At 37.8% G+C, this 19,322-nt stretch overlaps 1 protein-coding gene across 4 annotated transcripts in view; it reads right to left on the minus strand.

The window, feature by feature from the left end:
• SLC6A11 (solute carrier family 6 member 11) overlaps positions 1 to 19,322 on the minus strand; it is a 121,986-nt gene that overhangs the window by 24,563 nt on the left and 78,101 nt on the right. For all 4 annotated transcript variants that reach the window (XM_026680558.2, XM_087954866.1, XM_087954867.1 and 1 more), the window contains exon 8: positions 880 to 983. In XM_026680558.2, coding sequence (XP_026536343.2) covers positions 880 to 983 — 104 coding nt within the window. The remainder of the gene's footprint in view (positions 1 to 879; positions 984 to 19,322) is intronic.

A 19,322-nucleotide genomic window follows, 5' to 3' on the forward strand; every position in this document is an offset into this window, starting at 1 on the left:
TTGATTGTGATAAATTATTTACTACTACTATTAATTATTACTTAATTCTACATAATAATCTTAAGAAAAGGAAATACAGCTGTGTGAGGAATAATGAAAGTGAGAACAAAACAACAGACAAATTAAGATAATCTCTCATCAAACACTAAATAAACTGTTTTGTATATGCTATACATCAACATTTCTTCACTTATACTGTCTACAGTTACTCTATCTACCTCTGAATTTTTATCATTTTCAATATTGTCACATCATTCATGACTTTCTTTCTTTGTATTTATTCTTGAAGCTTAAGCTTTTGTTTCAATTTTACCTTTCGAGATATCACTAGCATATATCTCCATATGTTTGCTAAAATACTCCTTCTAGGATTCAGTGATTTTATCTTTCAGAAATAATCTATCCCAGATCATTTTATCATGAATGCTCTGATGGTCATTTTGAAAAATCCTTTCTTAGTGAGCCCTTAGAAGTCAAGAGGAACATAAATTTCAAGTTTGTAGGCTTTACATTTCTGGAAGTAATGTAATGATGCGTGAGTGGAATTTCGCTTTTATATATATAGATTTCCTGCTTCTGGTAAGATCAATACCAATCAGTTGGCATTATTGGCATGTGCTGGCACCAAACCCAAACTACACCCAGTTTTATTTTAACATATTCAATCCAAGATAGGATTTTATCTTGGAGTTCAACAAGCAGGTATCTCACCAATCAGAGTCCAGACCATTTATAAATAATGCATAGTGTTTATTAGTATACACAGTGTGTATGCATATATGTGTTTAAGGGTTTTAACTAGTCTTCCATACAATCTCCAAATAATTATCTTAATTATATGCTTAGATTTATAAACAGAATGACACAATTGTGCATTACCTATAACAGTTATTATTGTAGTTATTGTAGCTCCCTAGGGCTGTCAAGCATCCCAGGCAGATAGCATAGGAGAAAAATATCTGTGTTCCAGCATCTACCCAGACCTGCAAACATAAAAATGCAAAAATAATTTAGGAAAGAATAAATATTTTCTGTTTCAGAACCATATACCATATTCAGATATATTGTCTGCGCTCCAGAAAAACTCCAATTAAAAACTCCGAGACAGGTACTTTTCTAGGCATAGGAATGTGGCAGCTTAGAAGCTTCTAGTACTAATATGGCTTCCAAAGTTGACATAAATATATATTATTACCAGAATGCCTTGTGGCCATATTTTTAGCTAGATAACCAGTTTAAAGATCCAAAGATCATTATGCGATTAAAAAAATAAACATTGCCTTTTGGTCGTTTTTGTTGTTATTCCTTTTCCTCCCATTATTTGTGATTTGTTTATTCTAGTGAATATTTATTTGTAATATCAATTATTATTTTTCAGCAAACTTAAAAAAAACAGAATTCATGTTTTATTGACAGAAAATAACTACTATGACTACATGATCTTACTGTGATCTAAAATTGATATAAGAGGCCAAGGGTTTCCTCTACAGTTCGATACTCACACAGAGCACTGTATCAGACAAAGTACATCTGCAAACATTGCATTAGTAGAACTACTATTTGTAGAAATTAAGTACACTGGGAAAAAATGATTTTTAAACTACAGTTTCCAGGGATTTTGGCAATGTAGACTGGAGTAAATGGAAGTTATACATACTACATCTACACCTAAACAGTAAGTTAAAGAAAGCTATTGTAATCCATAATTCCAACTGAAGGAAGATGGATTTTTATAGGAACTGATATCCAGCAAAAGAAGTCATTATTATTTTTCAGAAGAACCTCAATCACACTGTTTAATTTTATACATAGTTTTTCCCCTGAATTTTCAAACTGAGGGAACAGGCAAAAATAATGAGATGATTAAGCAAAATTTAAATTCGACAACCCCTATTTTGAGTGTTAAGCTTAAGTGCATATGATAAAGGATTTATCCGTACTACATTCTATATATTTCATTATTTATATTTACACCTTGCCTCTTCTCTTAAAACAAGACTGTCAAACTCGTGGCATTCGGGCCAGATGTCTCATGCGCTGGCCATGCCCAGTTTAGCAAAGGGGAAAAAAGTCATGATATGTCATGTGACGATGCCATGACGATGTGGGTTTGACACCCCTGTCTTAGAACATCAAGACAACATTCATGTTTTTCTCATTCTATTACATCCTTATGACTGTGTCATCTACAGTCAATCATCCATTTCTTTCAGAAATTTTTTTGAAAAATGTATTCATTTCTCTTGCAGCTTTAGACGTTGTGATGGAGATCAGTTTAGACATGGCTAAAGGCATTGAAGACAAATTTGTGAAGGGCTATTTATGGCTCCTGGACTTCTAAAAGGTACACTGCCTTCAGAATAATGATTGTAAAAAAAACAACCATGCACACTTTCATACCACATGCTAGGAAACAACAGTGGAAAAGTCCTATTGCTATCTTGTCCTGCTTCTGAGTTCTCAGATGCATCTGGCTGGTCACAAAATGTTGAACATGATATGCAGTTATTCTGTTCCTAGAAGATTCTCCTTTAGCTCCTAGTTTAGGGATCACTGAAATAATCTGTGACAGCAAATCCAAGCCATTGCAGCATCCCCATGGTCACATAATCACAATTCAGATGCTTGGCAACTGACTCATATTTAGGATGATTGCAATATCATATGATCACCTGCTGCAACCTTCTGACAAATGATGTCAGTGGGAAGCCAGATTCACTTAACAACTATGTTACTAACATAACAACTGCAGTGATTCACTTAACAACTGCTGCAAGAAAGATCGTAAAAAGGGCCAAAATACACTTAGCAAATGTCTCACTTAGCAATAGACATTTTGGGTTAAATTGTGGTTGTAAGTCGAGGACTACCTGTATTATGGTTGTGAGTCACCCAGAGTTCTGATATTAAGGTAGAATAGAATAGAATACCTTTATTGTCATTGCATTCCACAAATACAATGAAATTTGAAAGCTACTCCAGCACAGTGCCCCAAACACCACATCACAATCATACTACAGAGTATTTAAAAATCAAAATAATAATTATAATAATAATAGGACTAAATTACAAATACACTGTTTGATTCAAGACAGTTACTGCCTTGGAAAAGAAACTGTTTCTCAATCTATTAGTCCTCATTTTAAGACCTCCCTGATAGTAACAGATCAAAATATGAATGTCCAGGATGAGAACGGTCTGTGGTGATTTTTAGTGTTCTAGAGAGGAGTCTGGTCTTTGCAATCTCTTCCAAAGAAGAAAGAGAGCAACTGATGATTTTTTTTTGTGCTGTGTTTATTAAGATGGATATTAAGATGGATAGCTATACAACAATTTAAAATACTGTAAATTAAAGAAATAAATCTCTTTAATATGGTTTTTTTTAAATTAAAAATATCAAGATACTCCAGTCTTTTCTTGTAAGACAAAACAGTTTCTAGACCAAGGCAGGACCAAACTCATGATCACTTGGTTTCTAGCCTGGAGCCTTAAACACCACGCCAGATTGGTTCTCTTGTGCTTATTGTATTTCTATATTTCTATATTTTTGTATTCTTATTGCATCTTTTGAGTGCTGCCTTGGTGCCATGTTTAGACCCCTTCTTGGTTAGGGAAACATCTGCAGGGCTGCTGTGAGGACTATTTGGGATACCTGGTGGATACAATCACTTGGATTCATGCTAAGTTGGATTCCAGTTGTGCAGGTCTTATGAAATTTATTTATTTGTTTGATTTGTCAATCGCTTACAAAATAATAGGTATAATTATAAACATGAGTAAGAATACAGAAAATAGGTACGATTAAATGGGACAATAGGAAAGGGACGGGAGGCACGATGGTGCACTTATGCACGTCCCTTACAGACCTCTTAGGAATGGGATGAGGTCAGTAGTGGATAGTTTGAGGTTAAAGGAGTGGGAGTTTGAGGATGTAACAACAGAATCAGGTAGTGCATTCCAGGCATTGACCAGTCTGTTGCTGAAGTTGTACTTTCTGTACTTTTTGGAGCGGTTAACATTGAGTTTGTATCTTTTGTGTGCTCTTGTATTGTTGCGGTTGAAGCTGAAGTAGTCATTGACTGGTAGGACATTGTAGCAGATAATTTTGTGTACTATGCTTAAGTCCAACTGTAGGCAGCGTAGTTCAAGATTGTCCAAACCCAAAATTTCAAGTCTGGTGATATAGGGTATTCTGTTGAGAGCAGAGGAGTGTAGTACTCTTTCTCGTGAAATACTTCTGGACTCGCTCAATTGTATTAATGTCTGCTATAGAGTGCGGATTCCAGACAGATGAGTTGTATTCAAGTATTGGTCTAGCAAAGGTTTTGTATGCCCTAGTTAGCAATTCAATATTTCCAGAGGAGAAGCTTCGTAAGATTAAATTTACAACTCTTAATGCCTTTTTGGCAATGCTGTTACAGTGAGCTCTGGTGCTTAGGTCGTTAGATATGAGGTCCTTGACAGAGTGTGGGTCATCAATGAGGTCATATCCACCTAGTTTGTATTTGGTGTACTGATTTTTTTTTACCAATGTGTAGGACACAGCATTTGTTGGTTGAGATTTGGAGTTGCCAATTGTTTGACCATTCAGACACATAATCAAGATTGTCAAAATTGTCAGTAATTTGCTATTTGGGAGGAATTCCGTCCTGTTAGTTAGTCCTGAAGTAGATGACAAGGTACTTGGCCCTGTAAGTATATTCTAGATCTGTGGCCACCCTGGTCGGACAAAGCTTTCAGAGAGAATATGGTTCATGTATGAATATCTCCATATAGTAAATGCTTCCCTGGCAGAGAAGACAGTTGTACCACCATACTCTCAGGATAGTCATGCTTGCCTTTCTTCACTTGAAACAATGTCACATTGAAAACCTGGAGGTGTGCCTTGTCCACTGAAATGCCTGTCTTCTGGAAAATTCAATTGCCAACATATAGTTGGCCCAACCCTATGGGTTTTCTACTGTTCATAAATTCAGTAAAAATCTTCCTTAAGACACGGACGCTTCAACCAGAATAATTTGAGTTCTGGTGCAGAGGAATGCAAACGAATTTGAGTCCCTGTTTCCAATTAATAATTGTTCCTTGTTTTTAGCTGTTTTGCTTGTTTTTTAAAAGATTTTGTTCTGTTTATTGTACACAGACCACAGTATCACACTTCAAGTTGGAGAGCTCTATATAGTAAATATTTTAGATACATATATACATAAAGTATTATTTGGAATTATTATTTGAACATACATCCAAAATTAATTCTATTGGACTATATCATATGAAATGTAATGGAAATACATAGTTTGGCACATTGGATTCTCCAATTTTATTTTTCTGAAAGACTATTTTTGAAAGTGAACAACTTTCAATTCTCGGTTTACTATTATATATAAATAGGTAAGGTACAGTATAAACTAGCAGTGATAACCAAAATAAAATAAGTAGGACTTCACAAAGAACATGATTAACTATATGTTTTTTTCACCAGAAAATGCAGTGATCATCATTATTCATAACATCAAAAGAGACTTTTTCAACTCATGGCAAATTAAAAATGAAAAGTATCAGTGGCTACTTGCTTAATTGCTATACATTCACTTCTATTACTACTGAGCTTTATGATGAATTCCCATGCTGTTTGAAAGATTTTCATTTGCGGGGTATGGGCAGAGCTGCTAGAAAAATATAATGCTGGCTTAGAGAGAACTTGGTTTGATTCATTTGTATTTTGATCTATTTTTATTTATAAAAGACTGCAGTTACCTACTTATTGCAGAGGGTAGGTAACAGAAAATACTTTTGCTTTTCCAATGCAGAGTATCCAATTATTATTTTCCCCTACCTACTATGCCATCAGTACCACATCCTATGCTTTCAAAGGTCTTCCATCAATGGACAGGGAGCTAGTGCCTCTCCTTTGCACTGCTGGACTCTCTCAAGCACTCATAGCTGGGTGTGATTGGGATAGCTCAGCAACTAAAGAGGCATTTTCCCACATTCACCTGCTAACTAATACTCCAGATAAAACAGTCAGTTCCAAAAGAGCTTTTCACACAATTAATTTCTTCCATCCAGCAATCTAGAGAAGGTCATCAGTATGAAATGACATTCTTTTCATGCTGTTGGGCGTCTCAACCATCATCAGCCTTTGGGGAAGTTCAGAGGCATGAAAAGAGCTTTTCCAAATCTTTGGTTTCTCTCAGCTGCATTCAAAAGGCCTTTTGAATAGTTTGGAGGAAGCTAGTTACCTTCAGCACATGCAATGGAATGGCTTGTAGTCAATATCACATGGGTGTCAAACTCATATTGTCCCGACGGTGTCATATGATGTATCGGGACTTTTTTCTCTTCATTAAACCAGGTGTTGGCGTGGCCAGCACATGACAGCATCTGGTCAGTGGGCCAGGAGTTTGACAACCCTGCAATAGCATAACAACTCAGCTTACATTGGAGCTGCCCAGATGCTGGAGAAGGCTCTTTCCAAACTTCTCCCATTGTGCAACCTCTGTGAGAGATTGGATTGTTTTTGAAGCAAGGAAGATGATCGTTTCATGATGGTTCACTCACCTTTATGAATATGAACATTTTCACAAGTCCATCCTATAAGCCTGATGAAGGCTGCACTAATAAATATTTGAAAGAATATTTTTGGTTTCTATCAAAACAGCTGAAAAGAAAACTGCCTTCGAAAAGGGCAAACCTTCCTAAGCTACAGAGTGACCAACTCAGAGGGTTGCTTCCCAATTATCAAGAAAGCCAGCATAATTCAGATCTTCAGTCTCTCGTATGTAGTAAATTTGGAATACGTAATCCAGGGTGCATGTTTCCCATATTCTTTTGTGTACTGCCTTTCTCAAGAATCTACAAAATTTTGGCAGGAAACCAACTGAATAATACAGCATGAACTAGAAAAAGAAATGTCTTCAACAAATATAGCATGGGTTTTTTTTAATGTAAATCTATCCAATAAAGGGGCAATTCATAGGTATTTGTTTCCAATTATGAAAGTACCAAAATGACAAACTGTGAAATCAAAATGCTAGCACCACCCATTTGCATTTGCACTGTGACTTTGCACACATGAAGTTGAGGAGCGTACTTCATGATTTCCCCTCTTGGCCCAAAACTTTCAGTTTTTAAGTCCTCAGCTTGAAATGCTCAGCTCCTGAAGCTTGAAATACATAAACAGAACAGCAGAAATGTTGAATATTCAACTTTCGCCCAAAGATAAATGGAGCTTGCTACTCATCTGATTTGTGTTAGCTTACATATCTCAGCAGATGGCAACATACCATTTATCTCCCCCCACCCAAAAAAAGACGAGCAGATTTAGGCTTTAATTAAATGGGAGATCCCACCAAAAATTCCAGAGCTGTATAATATAGAGTTGATATAGAGTATAGCAGTGGTGATATTCAACCAGTTCGCACCAGATCGGGCGAACCGGTAGCAAGAATTTGGTGTGGGTCACCGAACCGGTAGTAAGTTCTGGCTGGCCACATCCCTGATCCAGTTGCCCTCCCGCCTGATGCTCACTTACCTGCTGCCTGACATTCGCCTACGGTATTTCCTTTTTTCCCCCCTCCCGACAATCAGCTGTGCACAGATTCCCTTTGCTGAGGCCCAGGAAGGCAAAAAATGGAGGGAGGAGCTCAGTCCCCTCCTCCATTTTTTGCCTTCTAGAGCCCCAGAGGAGCCTCAGGGAGCAAAAATGCCCCCTCCAGAGGCTCCTTTGAGGCTAGGAAGCTCCCAAAACGGAGCTTGGAGGGGTGCTGTGCGCCCCTCCCATGCACTGTTTTTTCCTTCCTGAGCCTCAGAAGAGCTTTAGGGGAGCAAAAATGCCCCCCCCCCAGAGGCTCCTCTGAGGCCAGGAAGCTCCCAAAAATGGGTGGGGGTTGCAAAAAAGCAAAAAAAGCCACCCTCACCCAGTCATAGGGCCATGCCCACCAAGCCACGCCTACAGAACTGGTAGTAAAAAAATTTGAATCCCACCCCTGGAGTATAGAGTATAATACAGAGTATAATAAAGAGTTGAAACAAACTGCAAACCACTTCTCTACTGTTGCTAACAAAACATCATGGACATGACCGTGAACTTAGAAAAAGTTGAACTCAACAGGAGGCAGATTTTACCTTTCACTTCGAATTGTGTAAAATTAGGACAAAGAGAACATTATCTCCCATTACAGGTAGCCCTCGACTTACAACAGTTCATTTAGTGACCGTTCATAGTTACAATGGAACTGAACGATGTAACTTATGACCATTTTTCACACTTGTGACCGTTGCAGCCTCCCTATAACCATGAGATTTACATTTGGGTGCTTGATAACTGACTCACATTTATGATGGTTCCATGATCTGGGTCATGGGATCCCCTTTTGGAACCTTCTGACAAGCAAAGTCCATGGGGAAACCAGATTCATTTAACAACCATATTACTAATTTAACAACTGCAGTGATTCACTTAGCAAACATGGCAAGAAAAATTGTAAAATGGGGCAAAATTCACTCAACAAATTTCTCACTTAGCAACATAAATTTTGGGCTCAGTTGTGGTCATAAGTCAAGGATTACCTGTGGTTGCAAAATACTGAATTCACATTCAGAATGGAAAAGGATCCACTCGGGAGACAATTTTGCCATTGTGAAATATGCCAACAGAGCCCCAATATAAGCATGAAATACAGCCAAAGCTAACAGTTATGCACAAAATACTGACAAAAGTAAAAAACTGATTTTATTGTAGCAGTATGTTTAAAAGAACTGTGGCATAATCAGATATAAATGTGTTTTAACTTTCCACCACAGTAACCCAAGCCTTTCATTAAGATGTGTACATATAATCTTGTTTTGCCTTTCATTTGCCATGCTATTAACAGTTGTAATTAAACAGAAAAATAAAGTAAAACAAAGTATGAACTCTATGCTGTCTAGATAAATAGCTTGAAATGTGCTGTATTTGGATACAAGATTCAGTCTTGTTTCTGAGATTGTACTACTGGGGGGGAGGGGGTTATTCAACAACACAACTTCTGTAAGCAGAGGGGTTCATTAGTGGAGAAAGCAGAACTTAAATAGTTAGGCAAAAAATGGCTGAATTAAGCCTTTTCTTTTCCCTTTCTTTTAACAGAAGAGATTCTCAAAAGATTAAAAGTAGGTTAGGGAAACAATAAAACAGCTATGTTTCTAGTGTCTACCTGACAACAGCTTTTGTGGCAGTGAATAATTACATGAAAATCACTTCCTTTCCACCTCTCTTTGGGATTTCTATGAGTTGCTAAGCAGTTTTTCTCCTACCTTCTGCTAATGTTACTTACAGACATCAATGAATGGAGCACATTCATTATGGGAAAGGGAGAGAAGGACCTAAGTACTCAAGTTTTGTTGTTGTTGTTGTTGATTCGTTGCTGCCTCCAGAAATAAGCACCATGGCTTAGAATACTTTACACACATTGAAATGGTAATTTGTCCAGGCATGTTGAGTAGAAACCAACTTCTAGCTTAAATGAAGCAAAACAATTTTTGAAGAAAAGCCACACTTGTATCATGTTTCTGTGGTGCCAGCCAATGTAGAAAGTCAACTACCAAAGCAAGGGGTACTTCTTATTTTGGGGAAATACTTTACATACATTTCCCCCTTTCCTTTATTCATGAGGAATGTAGTTGACCTATATTTTCACACTTAAGTTGACAAGAGTTTTGGGCTTACGTTATGCTGTACTGAGAATGGATACTGATAGATCTGGTGGGGGTTATGACAACCACTGTTTTACAGAAAACTGAGGGTGGGAAACAAGTGTTTGGAAGTTTCAGTTTGGTATAGTTCTGTTATAGATAGAATTCTTTATTGGCTAAGTGTGATTCAGCACACAAGGAATTTGTCTCCGGTGCATAAACTCTCAGTGAATATACAAACAGTGACATGATATATCATAGATCATAGTTGCAATCATTAATCAAAAGTTACACGTGATAATCATAGATAACAATAGGAGAATATAGTAGGAAAGATGAGAAGATGAGAAAGATGAGATGAAAAGGTTGAGAAGATAAGAAAGATGAGATGATGAGAAGGATACTAGCAATACAATCTACATGGGTAAATATCTTTAGGCCTAACACAGTGCGACGGGAATTAGGTGATCAGGAACTAGGTGAGCATCAGAGTGATGGCATGGAGGAAAAACTATTTTTGTGTCTAATTTTTTGGCATGCAATGCCCTATAGAAGCATTCAAAGGGGAGAAGTTGAAATAGTTTATGTCCAGGGTATGAGGAGTCTGTAGATATTTTATCAGGCCTCTTTCTGGTTCATGAAGTGTACAGATCCTCAATGGAAGGCAGATCCTCAATTGTTTTTTCTGCAGCTCTAACTATCCCTTGAAGTTGTACCTGTCCTGTTTGGTTGCTGTGCCAAACCAGTTATTGATGTACAAATAACAGACTCAATAATTGCTCTATACAACTGTATAGATCTTGGGCAAGCTTTCTGAGTTGATGCAGAAAGAACATTCTTTGTTGTGTCTTTTTAATGATGATTCTAGTTTTAGCTCCATTTAAAGACCTTGTAGAAAGATAATACAACCTAGAAACTTGAATTTTTCTATTGCTGATAGTGTTTTGCCTGATATTGTAAAATGGAATGTGACCACTCACCAAAGACAACTCACTGTTGCCAACTCGCCATGGCCAATTTGCCATGGGACAACTTGTTGCAGGACAATTCAACAATTCAATTTAATTATTTAAAATACTTTTTAAAATATTTTAATTTTTGTCATTCACATTTAATTTTGTCTCTCCTTTGGCATCCTTTCTTTAATTATTCTATTCCACTATTTCTTCAGTATTAGTGTAACTCTTGCCCCATGGCCAGTTGTCCTGAGGCAAACTGGCCATGGCCAGTGGTCCTATGGCCAGTTGGCTGCAGTCAGTCAGCCATAGCAAGTTGGCTGTGGTGAGCCTTGCTTATCAATGGAGACCGAGTGGAGAAAGTGGCCAGTTTTAAGTTTCTGGTGTTACCATAAAAGAGGACCTGATCTGGGGGTGCTCACATTGCAGCACTGGTCAAAAGGGCCCAACAGAGATTATACTACCTGAGACTTCTCAGAAAACAACAATTGAATGAAAAACTGTTGGTGACTTTCTACCACTGCACCATAGAGAGTATTTTAACTTACTGCACCTCTATATGGTTTGCCAATTGCACAGCGGCAGATAGGAAAGCACTCCAGAGGGTTAACGTCATTGCCCAGAAGATCATTGGTTGGCCTCTCCCCTCTTTGGAAAAGCTTTATAGCTCCCGCTGCCTTAAGAAAGTTCAAAACATTCTCAAAGATCCATCTCATCCTGGGAACCCTTTTTTTGAACTATTACCATCTGGCAGACGGTACAGAATAATAAAAACAAGGACAAATAGGCTGAAAAACAGCTTCTATCCCAGGGCAGTAGCTCTTTTGAATTCTGCTGTATAGTGCAGTATTGGTGCGGTGTCAGACATTTTCGGTTCAATGTGTGGAGGGTGAAGGATGTGTTTATTTTCATGGTCATGGTCATAATGTGCACTGAAGATGGTGTTTGATTTCGTTGTACGAGGTGCAATGACAATAAACTAAACTAAACTAAACTAAACATAGACCAGTTGCAACAGGTGCTAGGAGAACCTCTTCTAAAATCAACTATGATCTCTACAGTTTAAAGAGTGTTCAGCTCCAGATTATTCCATTATCATTCCCATAACCATTAACTGGGAGAAATTGTGTGCTATGGGACAAAGTCTTTTGAACCACGTACCTAAAATGGACTAACTTCCAGAATCCATGACTTGTGAAATTGAAATTTATCAAATTTCACAAAACATTTTATGACATAAAAATTGTTATAAAGCGTTTTGACATAATACAAAATATCATAAGCAGTTCTGATGTTTGACTGTCCTATGCAGTTCAACATGGGCTATTTCAAGACAGGCACATCTACGAATATCTGTCTGAATTTTTAAGAACTGTACGATAGAACCAGGATGATGCAACATTCCGTTTGAAATAGTTCTATCATATTGCTTCTCTTTAGCTCCAGTCCACTTTAGCCAGTCTGATAGCCAACATCAAATAACATGAATATAAAGATGGTTGGCTTATAATTAATCTAATTAGACCAGAGGTCACCAACCTTTTGGACCTCAGGGACCACCAAATTCATAATTTTAAATCCCAGGGACCACTAACTGGTTCTGTGGGCATGGCCTAATTTGTGGGTGTGGCTTGGTGGTCATGTGACTGGCTGGGCATGGCTTGTATGTAAATATTATAAATATTTATATAAATATTGAATTTTTTATAAAAAAGAGCAACTTTTACCCCAAATCAGGCAAAGCAGACAGGCAGATTGAGTTGCTCACAGATTCATTCAGAGATCTATCTATCTGCCATTGGCTAGCTCAGTCTGTCACATAAAATTTGCTTGCCGTGAGTCTGCACTGAAAAATAGAACCTTCAGTCCTAAGGGAGGTTCGGCTGTGCTTAAAAGCAGAGCCGAAGATCTAAACACTAGCTAGAAAGCAAGAAATCCAACCATTTCCTGCTTCCTAGCTAATCTAAATCTCCTGGCACAGCAGAACAGCTGACGGTTGGAAAAATAGCAATAGCAGGCAAGTTTGCCAGGTAAGAAGTGAGTGGGCAGGGAGGGTTTTTGTGGGCCATGTGGGCAGCACAGCCTTGTGTTTCTGCATAGCCTGGATTAATTGCTTTGGGGGAGTGCTCTGGGGGTGAGATTTCTTTGCAGCCCAACAAAATTTTCTCACGGCCCACCAGCTGGCAACCACTGAATTAGACCATCATTTTCATCTAAGTACACTATATTAAACAAGATTTTTGCCCTGTGATAAAAGAACATATTTGGTGATTTCTTAAATACAATTATTTGAAATCAATCTCACACAAATATGCTTGGAACCATAATTAATTATGCTGGTATTAGATTTGGAATCAATGGAATCTAAGAAATTCACTGATTTCTATAGGTCTGTTATCAATGTAGGCCACCAGTTTAGAACAGAGGTTAAGGAATCAGGCTAGAAACCAGAACGTCCCAAGTTCTAGTCCTGCTTTAGGCATAATGCCACCCGGATGATGTTTTGACAATTAGTCCTAGGAAACAGGCAATAGCAAACCACTTCTGAAATCTTACCAAGAAAATTGCAAGGACTAGTTGCCAGGTGTCAGAACTGACTCAAAGGCAGCAAAACAACAATACAGCTGTCAGTGTAGCAAAGTCTTATTACAAATCATAAGCATCTTATTTTCTTTTGGTAAAAATAACTTGTCCTAGCCAATGTCAAATCTTACACAATCTACACATTCTTTTTTAATTGCTGCTTTGTTTTGGGGTTCGGCTACATTAAAGCAGAATAAAGGGAAAAGACAAAATACAATAGAAATTGTCTATAAATTCTTACAGCATATCCCCATAGCCTCAAAAATAGTTACCATATGTATGTTGATCTTCAGAAAACATCAAGTATAAGAATGGGGAGGGACATGAAGTGTGGCCAGGGGTGGGCTGCTGGGGGTTTGCAGGGTTCAGGAGAGCCCCTGGCTAAGATTGTGTGCAGTTCGGAGAACCCCCAAATCCCACCCCTGGCTGGCCCCACCCACCCTGTCCTGCCCCTCCCAGGAATCTCCACATGGCCCATTTTGGATGCAGATAAGTACAGGGCATGCACAGCAGTTCAGGGAGGGTGAAAAATTGGCCTCCTGGAAGTTCGGAAAGGCTGGAAATGGGCCTATTTCTGGCTTCCAGAGGGCCTCTGTTAGGGTTTGGGAATTAACCCCTAGAAGAGTATTGCAGCAGTAGTCAAGCCAGGCAACCAAACGAGAGCGGAAGGGCCCCAGAGTATACACACACTGAACACAAACACTGTTTGTAGTTTAAATAGTTTTTAATCCAGTTAGAGTTTAAAGCATTGTCATTCAGTCCATTAAGTCATTCACAGTATTTCCATCCAGTAAGACTCACTAGTATAGTCCAAGTTAAGAGTCCTTGCAATATCTTTATCAGCCGATAAAGATATCTTCCTCCTCCTCCGGTTTCACTCTCCAGAGAAACAAACGCTGGATATTCAGTAGAATTACGCAGTAAATCAGCAAACAGTAGCAAACAAAAACAGTTCAGTCACAGGCACTCACAGTCAGTAATCACAGTTAGTCGCAGCAGCACACAGTTACAGCCGCAGCAGCACACAGTTACAGACAGTTTTCCAGCTTCTAATGCTTCCTTATATTGTAACTTCTAACCGCACCCTTAATCGGCTAATTGCCTGCTGCATTTTGCTTAAAGTGATAAGCACTTAAACCATGATATCTAAGTTTTATATATTTATTCACCCAAACCATATTTGGTATCAATGTTATACCTAACATACTCCCCTTTTGGGTGAAATAAATATATAATATCTTTACAATCTAACCCCATAATTTTCACAACTCTCCTGGTGCTTACTGGCACCTTGGGCTTTAGTAAAATTATCAGCTAAATTGTCCTCCGACATACAGTACTCTAGCTGAATCATCTTACTTCTTACAGATTGTCTCACGTTTAGGTATCTTAGATCTGTATGCTTGCTCCTTGTTTTTACTCCAATATTTGTGGCCATTTGAATTGCTGCCTGATTATCTTCATGTATAATTATAGGATAATCTACTGTTATACCTATATCAATTAACATTTGTTTATACATTATTAATTCTGTACATAACAATGATAAACAGGAGAATTCTGCCTCCATAGTAGACAAACTTATATGCTGTTGTCTTATTGACTTCCAGCCTATTAATGTCTTACCCAGCATTATGGCTGTTCCTGAAGTCGACTTTCTAGTGTCTCTTTCTGATGCAAAGCTAGCATCTGCATAAGCACTCAGAATTAAATCACCCTTTGATTCTAAATACAATGAATAATTCATTGTCTTTTTAAGATATCTTAATATCCTCTTAGCTGCAATCCAGTGTCTTTCACATGGTGCAGAATTGAATCTAGCCAACTGATTCACGCAGTACGATATATCTGGTCTAGACCAATTACTAATATAACTCAAACTACCAATTAAAGATTGATAAATCACCTTATCAAACTCAGGGCTTTGTACATCAGTGTTGCTAAACTCCTGACTCATTGGAGTCTTAGCCGGTTTACAAAGCTCCATCTTGTAATCTTTTAGCAATTTGCTTATCTTATCTTCCTGAGATATCTTAAAACCTTTCCGTGTTTTCTTTATATTCAAACCGAGATACTTCTTTATCTCCCCTAATTGCTTGATCTTTATTCTCTTTCCTAATGATGTTATTATTTTATTTGCTTCATCATTAGTTTCAGTAATCAATGCAATGTCATCTGTGAATAGTAATAATAATGATACTTTCCCATTTGTCTCCCTCTTAAACAGACATGGATCGGCTAAACCAGCTTTAAATCCTATATTGTCTAGTTCCTTTACAATATACTGGTTCCATTCATAGCCTGATTGTTTAAGACCATAGAGGCTTTTCTTTAACAACCAACAATCATTATTATCCTTATTTTCACTTTTAATACCAACAGGTTTTTTCATGTAAATAGTATGTTTTAATGGGGCGTGCAAGTAAGCAGTTTCCACATCTAAATGGTTAACTATATAGTTTTTACTAGCTGCCCACACTAAAGCTGCTCTCAAGGTTGCTGCCTTAAGACTAGGTGCAAACACCTCATCATAGTCATTAGCATTCTGCCTAAAACCTTGGGCTACTAACCTTGCCTTATGGATTAAATTACCATCTTTATCTATTTTTACCTTAAATATCCATTTGCAGCCAATGGATTTCTTTCCTACAGGTAATTTGGCATTTTCATACACCTTCATATCACTTAATGAATTCAGTTCCTTATTCATTGCTGCATACCAACTTTCTTTTTCCTTATTAGGATACTTTTTAATTTCTTCAACAGAATTAGGAACTTGATTAATCTGGCACACTGTGTTAGCCTGGTACCTATCAGGCGGTCTAGATACACGTGTAGTTCTTCTGGGAATTACAGGGCTTACAGGAGGACTTTGTTGAACTACTACCTGTTCATCTTCCTCATCCTGTTCAGCTATTGAATCTGTTTCTTCCTTTATGGGCACTATTTCATCCTGTATTTGTCTCTTTACTTTATTTTTAAAATTACAGGGATAACTAATGGGATTTCTATAGGATTCAATAATTACATCTTTATTGGCATCCTGTTCTAATTTTTTCCATCCTTCATGTTCTAGAAATTGGGCACTAGCACTACATAATACTTTAGATGTGCCTTTCTCCCAAAATCTATATGCCCTATGGTTTGCCTGATAACCAACGAAGAAAAATCTTTTAGCTCTATGTTGCCCTTTTTTTCTGAGTTGTGCAGGAATATGCACCCATGCTGGTGCACCAAATGTGTGCAGGTAACTTAGATCAGGTTTCCTGCCATGCCATCTGGTAAATGGTATTTCACCTGTTGTTGTATTAACAACGTTGTTCAATATGTTATTAGCACACATTGTAGCCTCCCCACAAAGAATCAGGTAACCCAGAATCATTTAACATTGTTCTAACCATTGCCTGTAGTGTTTGGCCTCTTCTTTCAATAAAAGCGTTATGTTCTGGCCTGTATGGAGCAGACTTCTTATGCTCTATTCCAGCTACCTTAAGTCTGTTCTGGAATTTGTTATTAATAAATTCCGTGCCATTATCTGTTACCAGGGTTATCAGTTGACGCTTTAGACTTTCTTTCAGCAAACCTAAGCCAATTGAAAAATGTTGATATGTTTCAGTTTTGCTTTTCATTAAATAGCAAAACCCATATCTAGAATAATGGTCCATAATGCTCAGTATATATCTAGCACCCCCATACTGGGTTTCTTTGGACCTATTATGTCTGCAAATACTACTTCTAAAGGTTCTTTTGTTTTGAAACCATTTAGCCTATTTGCAGGCAATACTTTGCTCTTATCTTCACAGCAAACATTACAACGCAAATATTTATCACAAGGTTTTAACCTTATTCCTTCAGATAACTCAACTGTACGTTTTAGCATTTTAAAATTTACATGCCCCAAACGCCTATGCAATAAATGGATACATTCTTCATGAGGCTTTATATTATTAAATACAGTTTGAGCCTCCCTTTCTTACTATTATCTAAGACATATAATGTTCCATTTAAAGCTGCAGTTACCCTTTTGTTATCTTTTTCAATTATGCAATTATTATCCTTAAAAGTAATTACATAACCTAATTTATCTAATACCCTTACTGAAAGCAAATTAAACTTTAGTTGCGGTACATACAACATTTTTAAATCCTGGTTTATGTACGACAACGTGCAAAACCTTGACCTTTCGCTTTCAGGTTCCAGCCATTGGCAAGAGATATATGTTGAGAGCTTGTAGACATTTTTATAAATTTTGTCTTATCTCTTGTGATGCAGTGGGATGCGCCACTGTCAACCACCCATAAATTATTCTTCACATCAGAGTTGCTAAACATGGCTAGTTCAAATGCTTTCTTTGGCTTTTTTACATTCTGGCTTTTTCTCTTTTGCAGAATCTTGCCAAATGTCTCTGCCTCCACAATTAAAACACTTTTTAATTGTGTATGCCGTTGAAGATAAATTCTCTTCTTCCGGGTGCTTTACTTTGCTTTGCTGGTTTCTTACAGGCTTTGAAGATAATTTCTCTTCTTTCTTATCTTCTCTCAGCTCGTCACGCTCACGCCTTCTTCTGGCTTCTTCTAGTAGCCTGCCTGTTATCTCGGTTAATGAGAGGTTTTCTTTTGGCAATACTTCCAACGAAGTCACATAGTCATCATAGCTTTGATCTAATGAAGATAATATTATGTAGACTTGTTGCAGTTCATTAAATATAAGCTCTTTTTCTTGCAAATCTTGAAAAATGCTTTTCATACAGTTTAAATGAACTAACATATCTCCATTACTCTGAAGATGCGTTCGAAAAAGCTTCCGTGTAAGATTTATATGTGCTCCTACACTGTCCCGAACATAAATCTTCCTGAGGTTCTCCCAGCAGTTTGCAGCATTTTCTTCTCCACGAATATGGACAAGCTGCTGATCACAGAGAGTCAGTCCTATGATGCATAAAGCCTGCTCATTCTTCAGTTTAAAGTCTTGTAACTTTTCGTTATCATCATCATTAGCAGGATCCCAGCTACTCACATCTGGTGGGTTTGCTATAATGTCCCACAAACCTTCTCTGCGTAGAAGTAAACTACATTTCATTGACCATGAAACATAGTTTGTTCCATCCAGCCTGGATATCATGGACAGTTGTGACAAATTTACTTGTGCCATTGCTCTTCAGATATTTTGACTATTTTAAACTAATTAAAACAGTTTGTTTTTACAGTAATGTGCAACTCACACCAACTCTCTGCTATATCCTGGTTAGTTAGACTATGCTGCTGGGCCCATAACCAATGTTAGGGTTTGGGAATTAACCCCTAGAAGAGTATTGCAGCAGTAGTCAAGCCAGGCAACCAAACGAGAGCGGAAGGGCCCCAGAGTATACACACACTGAACACAAACACTGTTTGTAGTTTAAATAGTTTTTAATCCAGTTAGAGTTTAAAGCATTGTCATTCAGTCCATTAAGTCATTCACAGTATTTCCATCCAGTAAGACTCACTAGTATAGTCCAAGTTAAGAGTCCTTGCAATATCTTTATCAGCCGATAAAGATATCTTCTCCTCCTCCGGTTTCACTCTCCAGAGAAACAAACGCTGGATATTCAGTAGAATTACGCAGTAAATCAGCAAACAGTAGCAAACAAAAACAGTTCAGTCACAGGCACTCACAGTCAGTAATCACAGTTAGTCGCAGCAGCACACAGTTACAGCCGCAGCAGCACACAGTTACAGACAGTTTTCCAGCTTCTAATGCTTCCTTATATTGTAACTTCTAACCGCACCCTTAATCGGCTAATTGCCTGCTGCATTTTGCTTAAAGTGATAAGCACTTAAACCATGATATCTAAGTTTTATATATTTATTCACCCAAACCATATTTGGTATCAATGTTATACCTAACAGCCTCCAAAGCCCAGGGAGGCCGTTTTGCCCTCCCAGAGGATCAAGGAAAGCCTCTGGAGCCTGGAGAGGGCAAAAACACCCTCCCATCATGGTGCAGGAGGTCAAATTGGGCATGCCCACCCAGCAACCGGACAGAGAACCCTTTGCTAAAACTTTTGAAGCCCACCCCTGAGTGTGGCTGCTACAGCAATTCAAGTAGTGGATATATGGAAATCCTAATTATTTT

This window comes from Notechis scutatus, chromosome 2 (assembly GCF_049901735.1).
Source record: "Notechis scutatus isolate UNSWTSFEM ecotype Mainland chromosome 2, rNotScu1.2, whole genome shotgun sequence".
In the NCBI taxonomy this organism is placed as follows: Eukaryota; Metazoa; Chordata; class Lepidosauria; order Squamata; family Elapidae; genus Notechis; species Notechis scutatus.